The sequence below is a fragment of the Conger conger genome, chromosome 18, assembly GCF_963514075.1.
Source record: "Conger conger chromosome 18, fConCon1.1, whole genome shotgun sequence".
In the NCBI taxonomy this organism is placed as follows: domain Eukaryota; kingdom Metazoa; phylum Chordata; class Actinopteri; order Anguilliformes; family Congridae; genus Conger; species Conger conger.
The window spans coordinates 28,715,380-28,725,379 of NC_083777.1; the positions used below are offsets into that span (position 1 = coordinate 28,715,380).

The window sequence follows — 10,000 nt, forward strand, 5'->3', positions numbered from 1 at the left end:
CTGCCATTGGCAAACACACACAGACTTTAATGAATACTAAATGAGGCGTTTTATTTAAAGTTTGTCACAAAACGTAAAATCGAACAGCATTCCCGATAACAATAATAACAGTGATAAAAACAGATAATGAAACACGAGGAACGAGGAGGACCTTTTACGGGAATCTGAATATTTTTAGTCACGGCTGACAGAATCCCCCCAAAAAAAACTCAAGCTCCTGTTGCTTTCTTTCCGTTTCAGTTTATTTTTGTGGGGAAATATGGCAGATCCTCTCTCCCCACTCACACCTCCTTCCCCCCCACTGTACCCCCAGGTAATCCCCACACTCCAAACAGCCCTGAAACTGCCCAAACTCTTGTTGACAACACCGGCCTCAAACACTCAAATAGTAAAGAATGAGTCACCCTGGTGAACTGAGCCCTGATTATAGTATAATGTATTCAGTTTCAGGGGCAGGGACAGAACAGAATCAGAGAGAGAGAGAGAGAGACAGAGACAGAGTCAAATGGAGTCGTGCTGTGGATTCACATTTCACGCCTCCAGAGACAGACAGGGGTTATATGTTCAAATCCCACACAATCCCACTGCTTCGCCGGCTGGTTTCCAGGGAGAATAAATGTAAGTTTTTGTTTTGAATCTATTGGCATGCGTCTGAGTCGGAGCAGTCCGTTGATTGGGTTGTTCTGAGGTGCGCTGAAAGCTAATGGTGACTGTTGGTTGGCAGACCTTCAGCCTGTGAAAAGACTGGCTTCAGGAGGACATTTTCACAGTAACTTTGTGCGCTGGTGACACAGGAATATAAAGCTGTCCGTAAACAAAAGGAGAAGGAGCCGAAATGGCCGTCTCTGCCTCCCATCTAGTTGCCGATGCAGGAAATTACAAGCTGCACCTGACTGGCTCGATGGCTCGTCCCCGCGTTTAAAACAGTGTAGGACATCTGTCTGGCTCCCTGTCAATGGCCCACTGCAGCTAGGTCTCAGAGCGCCTGTCGCAGCTCTGTACAATTAAACAGCACTGCTTTCTCCTGATAGACTGAACAATACCAATGAGCTTTGGGTCGAGCGCTGAGAGATGGAAGGAGAAATCAGTTGGGGTGGATGCGATGAGCATAGTGTGTGTGTGTGTCTGTGTGTGTGTGTGTGTGTGTGTGTGTGTGTATGTGTCTGCAATGAGCATAGTGTGTGTGTGTCTGTGTGTGTGTGTGTGTGTGTGTGTGTGTGTGTATGTGTCTGCAATGAGCATAGTGTGTGTGTGTGTGTGTGTCTGCAATGAGCATAGTGTGTGTGTGTGTGTGTGTATGTGTGTGCAGGGGTGGATGCGATGAGCATAGTGTGTGTCTGCGGTCGGGTGGATGTGATGAGTATAGTGTGTGTGTGTGTGTGTGTGTGTGTGTGTGTGTGTGTGTGTGTGTGTGTGTATCGGTTTAGGTTAACAATGGGGACTCTGGGATACTGGAGGACCTGGAGCACGACTGACTGGAACAGGGCCCAGGAGGTGCGGTCTCAAAAGCAACGCCGGATTTCTGAGACATGACTTCCCTCTTCTCCTGCACAGACTAATGCTCCCGGTGCGGGATTATAAACAGCATACAGGCAATGTTCTAATCAGGTAGGGCTTCCTCAGGTATACATAACATGCCCTGAAAACTGTCTCCTCCCTAACATATGGCTTTCTGGTACATTATACACCGGGCTTCACTCCGGTTTGGTTTGGTTTTTTTCGGGTATTTGTCATCGCACACTGGTTCATCTGAATGCAAGTCACATGTTTCTTGTATGTCTTATATAGCCAGGCGAAATTACCCAAAACAAGCAACAGATTTTATCTTTTAAATGAAGAGAGTTGTTTTTCTCCCCTAGGGTTACCGGCTAGAAGTGATTCCAGGGCTCAACGGCAATTACTTTCAATAGCTTTGGGATCGGCATCAAAGCCAGCAGCCAACTCTCCCTCTCCCCCCTCTTTCTCCCTCCCTCCCTCCCTCTCCCCCTATCTCTCCCCCACCCTCCCGCTCTCTTTCACTCCCTCTCCTCGCTCTCAGTCACTCCCTTTTCTTCCCTTTCATATCTTTCTCTCTCCATCGTTTTTCCTCATCGAACTACAAACTCTGCCGAAGAAAGGATGAGAGAGAGGGAGAGGGAGGGAGAGAGGGAGGGAGAAGAAGATGAGAAAGGGGGCTGAGCCTTATTCACCGCCTGCCAGAGGAATTACAGACAGAGACAGAATAGAGGAAAAAGGAGATACAAGTATTCCTGAAAGGAGAGAAAACACAAATAGAAGATAGTAGTAAAGAAGGAATATAATCCCATCATTCTGTCCACGTGCTTGAGGTCATTACAGCGGTGCAGACAGAGGGGGGTAGAGATAAAGTGGAAGTGGCTCTACTGTAGCCGCGCTAACCTGGTCCTGAAGGGCCACTCAGCCTGGCGTCCGCAAAGCCACTAAACCCGCAGGATTACCCAGCCTTCAGCGCTGCCCGCTGGAAACGGGCCCTGGCTCTCAGGGACCACAGAGCCTGCAGGGCCACATTGTTTACAGCACCCACAGGTTTCCACTGCACACAATAGCCTCCTGATTCAACTGATTAACATCTTAACATAAGCCACTTACAGTTTTTTTTTTACAAGCCCCCCCCCCCACCTTGCGGAGAAGTTCCGGAAAATAACTCCGGCGCTGCAGTGTGTGAAGTGCCGGTCGTCAGCGCGTGCCGATCTCCGTGGTTACGGAAGAACAGCTCTGCGGTATGTAAAGCGGCCTGTTGCCCAGCAGTTACGGTACACGACCGGGACCCGGAAGGTGGGTGAGACCCTTGAGCAAGGCCCTTAAGCCCACACTGCTCCAGAGGGGACTGCGCCCTGCTGAGTCTAATCAACTGTGCATTGCTTCGGATAAAAGCATCAGCTAAAAATGGTTATTTTAAAATGCTTGTGAGTGCTCGTGAGTGCTCAGCCAAGTCCTCAGAGTCTGGAGCCACAGCACACATTGCCTTGCACCAGTGTGTTGTGAACACTGGGGTTAGGCTGGGTTCAGGCTGGGTTTAGACTGGGTTTAGGCTGGGTTTAGGCTGGGTTTAGGCTGGGTTTAGGCTGGTCAGCGTAGCTTACACCAGTGTGTTGTGTGTTGTGTACACTGGGTTTAGACTGGGTTTAGGCTGGGTTTAGACTGGGTTTAGGCTGGGTTTAGGCTGGTCAGAGTAGCTTACACCAGTGTGTTGTGTGTTGTGTACACTGGGTTTAGACTGGGTTTAGGCTGGTCAGAGTAGCTTGCACCAGTGTGTCGTACCACTGGTCAGCATAGCTTGTGAGGTGTAGCAGTCACTGGCTCACAGGTCAGTGTGCAATCTTCAGTGACAGTACTGTCGGTGTATGGATACAGGGGTCAGTGGGACAGCTCACGGAGCCAAAGAACAGACAAAGAAAGGGGGACGACGTTACACCAGAGCACCAAGTTTTCTACAGAGTGAATAAATCGCATTGAACTTCAGTCCTCCAGGGCCTTTCAGTGGAGGGTCTTGTAATGAATGTTAAACTGATTTTCCACAAAAAAACAACAATGCAAGTTAATTCAAGAGGATTAATTTCTTTGAATGGTTGTTTTTTTTAAACGCAAATGCAATCTACAAGCGTGCTTTATTGCAGGATGAAAGCTCATGGCCCCGAGGATATGAAAATGCCACTCCTGTGGTCACAAACACACACAAAGTCACTCCACCACAGAGTCCAAGTGAAAACTCCCCTATCCCTGACTGAGAGAGCAAAGATCCAATTCAATTCAACTGTATTTGTATTGGGCTTTTCTCAGAAGAGTACAGAGGGGAAGGGGAAATATAAAACAGGAAAATATCAGCCCAGAGCCTTAAGCCCCCAAATAGTACATGAGGTAAACAACTGTCTTATGGGCAAAAAAACCCTTAAACAAACTCCCCGATGGGAAGAAATCACAGGAGGAACCTGGCTGTAGGGGGATGCCCATCCTTAGCTGGCCTCTTGGTTGAGATGGTAACAGTTCAGGAATATAAACTCGCTGGTGAACTAGTAAGTCCATATGGAGGGATGCAGAGTGTGCAGTTCAGAGGGGAGGGGGATTTAGATGATGGCAGTGGAGGGTAGGGGGGGGGCGGATTGTGGAGTGTGGTATAGATTTTAAACTGAGGGAGAAACAGCATTAATTTCAGTGTGGCCAGTTGTGAACATACCACATGTCATCTTTCAGCTAAAGAACAGCCGCACACAGTCACTGACTGTGCTGCTAATTTGAGATCTACGCCCCCTCCTTCCGCCGCACGTACAGTCCCCACCACGCGACGCAATCGCTCCTAATCTCTCTCCGAGCGCAGACGCAGGGATGCTACGACCGGGAACATCTGCGCACATCTGCTGCTGAGTGCTTCCTGAGTGGACAAGCATATGCACGCCACTGCTTCTGCATCCCCGCGGGGGCAGCCTGGAGCCTCGTGGCTAAGGTACTGCACGACCGGGACCCAGAAGGTTGCCGGTTCAATGCCCGGTTGTGCATCGTGGATCTGTGACACAGCTGTGCTCCTGAGCCCGACGTGTTCAGTGTCAGGAGTGAGGGGTCCTAATGGACCGCAGCATTGCCCTGGGAGGAACGGCTTCTTGTGTGGTGCCATGCTCTCATAAAGAGCTATCTGACAGTCTCACGTGAGTGAGAAGCTCACGAGAGACTCCTCTCTTCAGATAATAATTCATATAACCTCATGAGTCGAAATCAGATCAGATGAAAGAACTTGACCTTTGACAGAGAAAAACTGCCTCTTGCATGACCACTTGGCACACAATTGAACTTGAAATTGAGACGGACCTATTGACCTCCAAAGTCACAATCAAGAACTGACCAGCTACTTGTAGAGGTATCCTCTCCATTGACAGCTTAGTCTATGATCCATCCTTGCTCCCTTTAGCCTGAAGGCTGACCAGATACCCCAAGAGCTCTGCAAGATCAAGTGTGGCTGGCCTGAACCCATCCCAGAGGAACTCCATAAGCCACGGCAAAGATGGCCCTCATAGCTAGACCAGCCTTCCAGATTCCAAGTGAGGAGACGCATGAAGCCTGCAAGCTTTGGTCCAGTCAAAATGGCTCCAATGCATCACTTCTGTGATGCAAGTGAGTAAGGCTATGGAACTGCAGGCTATCTGAGGCTCACAGATGATGCCAGGAATGTTCACGTTGTATTCGTGCTGGGAAAATTCAGAGTGACCCCTCAGGCTGGACCTTGCCCTGGCAGCACTGCGTGAGCGAGTAAATAGGTTCAACTAGATTGAAATAGAAGAATCAACCTACTGGACCGACAGTATTGAAGCCCATCAAGAGCGGTTCCATACCTTTGTGGCCAATCGAGTCTCCGCAATCCGTGACCTGTCAATGGGAGAGCAGTCGAGATGCATCATCACAACAGCTGACGACGCCTCACGAGGGTTTGAACATAGAGAACTTTCTGAATTCAAGATGGCTGACAGGACAGGAGTTCCTGATGAAACCAGAAGCACAATGGCCTATGAACCTAGACTTGAGCTTGATCCCTCAAGGAAGGACGGCACTATCAATAGCGTGAGTGTGACGGAGAAGACACAAACAGTGGTCATACTTATTAGAAAGCTTTTGGAAAATATGCCACTATAAAAAGTTTCATAAATTTAGGTTGTTGACCACGTGGCCATACTGGGCCTTGTGGAGCTGGAGGACCACCATAGAAAGCAGAAGGCGATAGGATCCGGGGACCTGATGGAGTCGACAACCTCAGCAACAAAACAACAACCTGCCTGCAATCTGCCTGCAATCTTCAAATCCCTGATTAGCTGGTGTGGGAGGAGAGAGGATGCACTCATCTCGATCCCAGGATCATCCACATAAATTACCCAGGCAATTAAAACCTCATTAATCTTAATTACACTACTAATGGGACAAGTCCCTCAGGACTACACCAAGCCCTCCTAGGAATCAGAGCAAAATGCATACCATCAACCCCCACAAGCCTACACATAAACCCCCACAAGCCTACCCATCAACCCCCACCCACAAACCCCCATACTCCTCTACCATAAACCCCCACCCTTCTGTCCCATAAACACCCACCCTCTTCCACCTCCAATCTCCACCCTCTTACCCATAAACCCCCCACCCTCCTCTCCCATAAACATGCGCCCTATTAGCCATCAACCCCCACCATCACACTCCAGTCTAAGTCTGCAGCGCAACAAACAACGCCTTCATCACAACGCCCGACAAAACTATCAGACTACCAGGACGCGGCGTTCCCTCTCCCCGACGCTCTCTCCACGACTGGTGCTCGACTGGAGGTATCTTAATCTCCTGCGCTTAATGACCTTTTAATGCATCCTTATGGCATTCTATTAACGAGCTCTCGCGTTAGTAATGCGCGCCGAGGAGCAGGGCGTTTGGGGGAGGCGGGGGGCTTCTCGCAGACCCCCCGGTCTTAACGGGGCGTCAGGCGGGGGGGGGGGGCTCACGCCGGCAGTCCTGAGGTGACCCCGGCCCGCGGCGGCGTGGCGCTTAGCGACGGGTCGTCGGGGAGAAGGATTCGGGACGAACGCGCAGTAAAAGGTCTGTCCCTGCCTCCGCAGATGGCAGGCGGCTCTGTGTCTTCATCAGAGGGGATGGCGTTCCTCGTCTGGTGCCCTCAGCGTGCCAGAGAAATGAACCAGCTGGCGCCGTGCGACCGGGCTGCCCGCAAACGACCCCCCCCCCCCCCCACACCCCACCCCGAGTCCAGACTCCCCCCTACCCCCGCCGTGGACCGGACGGTCACAGGTACCGCCCAAACCCAATCAGAACCCAGCACAAGCCACCACGAGACTCCACCCTTAGACCCCCCGGGACTTGGAGTCAAGCCCCTCCACTGCCCCCTCCAGAACGACGCCACCACACAATCAGCCAAGCTGCGATTAGTCTGGTGGGGTTTCACACATCGACCCCCTTATCGAAACCAGCACAAACCCTGCAGGGACACGCCAGCCCGTCGCCCCGTCAGCCCCCGCTATATTTCGTTTGAGATATTTATTTATTCTTCTGGAGAGAGTGAGAGGCTGTGAACGCTACAGTGAGCTGTGATTGGGAGAGATGGGAGAGATGGGCCGGTTTTCTCGAGGTGTTTAGATGCAGACCCGGTACGATGGGGTCTTGCCAAACACCATAATCACGAGCGCAAATCGCTGTGCATTGATCCAGTAATGAGAGTGAAAAACTTTGGAGCTGTGGATATTTCACTCTCCCGCCCGTCTGCGAGTTGGCAGGGCGTCCTGACATTGCCAGGGAACAGCCTCCCACTCCACCGGAAAAAAAAAGAGAGAAAAAAGGGACATAAACAATTAAAGAGGAACAAAGTAATCCCCTCGCATTTGGTTTCCTCAGACAGATGAGAATGGAAGTGACAGGAGGCTCAGTCCTGCTTCCCAGAAAAGTCTTCAGCCGAGACGAGGTAAATGTGGAACGCCTTCACGCAGCCTGCCAGGAACACAGGCCTGGGGCCGGCCGACCAGACAGCCCTGCACACTGCCATCCGCCATCTCACTGCTGCACCACACTGACTGCTACACCACCCACACCTACACCCAAACACCACCCACACCCGCACCCGCACACAAACACCACCCACACCTACACCCAAACACCACCCACACCCAAATATCACCCACACCTACACCCAAACACCACCCACACCCGCACCCAAACACCACCCACACCTACACCCAAACACCACCCACACCCGCACCCGCACACAAACACCACCCACACCTACACCCAAACACCACCCACACCTACACCCAAATACCACCCACACCCGCACCCAAACACCACCCACACCCACACCCAAACACCACCCACACCCAAATACCACCCACACCCACACCTACACCCAAATACCACCCACACCCGCACCCGCACACAAACACCACCCACACCCGCACCCAAACACCACCCACACCTACACCCAAATACCACCCACACCCACACCTACACCCAAACACCACCCACACCCGCACCCGCACACAAACACCACCCACACCCGCACCCAAACACCACCCACACCCACACCCAAATACCACCCACACCCGCACCCGCACACAAACACCACCCACACCTACACCCAAACACCACCCACACCCAAATACCACCCACACCTACACCCAAATACCACCCACACCCGCACCCGCACACAAACACCACCCACACCTACACCCAAACACCACCCACACCCAAATACCACCCACACCTACACCCAAATACCACCCACACCCACACCCAAACACCACCCACACCTACACCCAAACACCACCCACACCCAAATACCACCCACACCTACACCCAAACACCACCCACACCCAAACACCACCCACACCTACACCCAAATACCACCCACATCCACATCTATATCCTAACACCACCTACACCAACACCCGCATCTACAGCCAAATACCACCCACACCCACACCCAAACACCACCCACACCTACACCCAAATACCACCCACACCCACATCTATATCCTAACACCACCTACACCAACACCCGCATCTACAGCCAAATACCACCTACACCCAAATACCACCCACACCCACACCCAAACACCACCCACACCCACACCCAAATACCACCCACACCCACACCTACACCCAAATACCACCCACACCCGCACCCAAACACTACCCACACCCACATCTACAGCCAAACACCACCCACACCCGCACCCAAACACCACCCACACCCGCACCCAAACACCACCCACACCCACACCCAAATACCACCCACATCTACACCCAAATACCATCCACACCCGCACCCAAACACCACCCACACCCACACCCAAATACCACCCACATCTACACCCAAATACCATCCACACCCGCACCCACACCCAAACACCACCCACACCAAACACCACCCACACCTACACCCAAATACCACCCACACCCGCACCCAAACACCACCCACATCTACACCCAAACACCACCCACACCTACACCCAAATACCACCCACACCCGCACCCAAATACCACCCACACCCACATCTACACCCAAACACCACCCACACTGGGATCCACACCCACACCCTAATGCCAGCACACACACACACACATACACACACTCTCACACACACACACACACACACACAGACACACACACACAGACACACACACACACACACACTCACACACACATGCGCACACACACTCACACACACACACACACACAGACACACACACACACACTCACACACACACTCACACTCACACTCACACTCACACTCACACACACTCACACTCACACTCACACTCACACTCACACACACGCACACACACACACTCACACACACACCCACACCCACACACACTCAGAGACGGAGGAGGGAACAGACCTGAGACGATGGTGTAGCCGATGTGGCGTGGCCTCCCGCGATCCTGGTCGATGGCTTTGATCTTCCTCACCTCGTACCCCTGCGGACGCGGGGAGAACAGGGCTCAGCTCTCACAGCCCTCAGAACTAACCTGTGCGCAAACATCTCACTTATCTCTCTCTCTCACACACCGGCAGACACCACAGTGCACCTCATTAAAATCAAACTCTGTTGGCAATGGCACTGGCGACGTCGAGCAGGATTTTGAGGAAGCGAACACGGGCACAGTGCATATTATACGACGGGCTCTTCTGAATTCCCCGCTTCTGGGTTTTTATTTTTATTTTTATTTTGTTTGTGTTTTGTTTTGGCTCACAATTCCCCCTCGCCGCCCAAATTAGAGGGCACACACAAAACCTGAAAAGTCTTTGATCTGCGGCGCGTTCAGACGGACGCGGTTCCCATGCCGATCGCTCGCTCCTCCGGGCCCCACGAGCTGCAGCCTGCCTCCCATTGATCCGCTAAATTGTGTCTGGAGATGCGTTTATGCTCTATTTCTACCAAAGCGTCTCCTGTCATTGACCAATTACAGCACAATCAATTACGGGCCTTTTAAGAGGGAGGGTTCGTGC

General features: G+C 52.0%; 1 protein-coding gene across 1 annotated transcript in view; it reads right to left on the minus strand.

Moving 5' to 3' along the window:
- cdh23 (cadherin-related 23) overlaps positions 1-10,000 on the minus strand; it is a 209,271-nt gene that overhangs the window by 127,281 nt on the left and 71,990 nt on the right. The window contains exon 8 of the mRNA XM_061227464.1: positions 9,390-9,468. Within this exon, the coding sequence (XP_061083448.1) occupies positions 9,390-9,468 (79 nt within the window). The remainder of the gene's footprint in view (positions 1-9,389; positions 9,469-10,000) is intronic.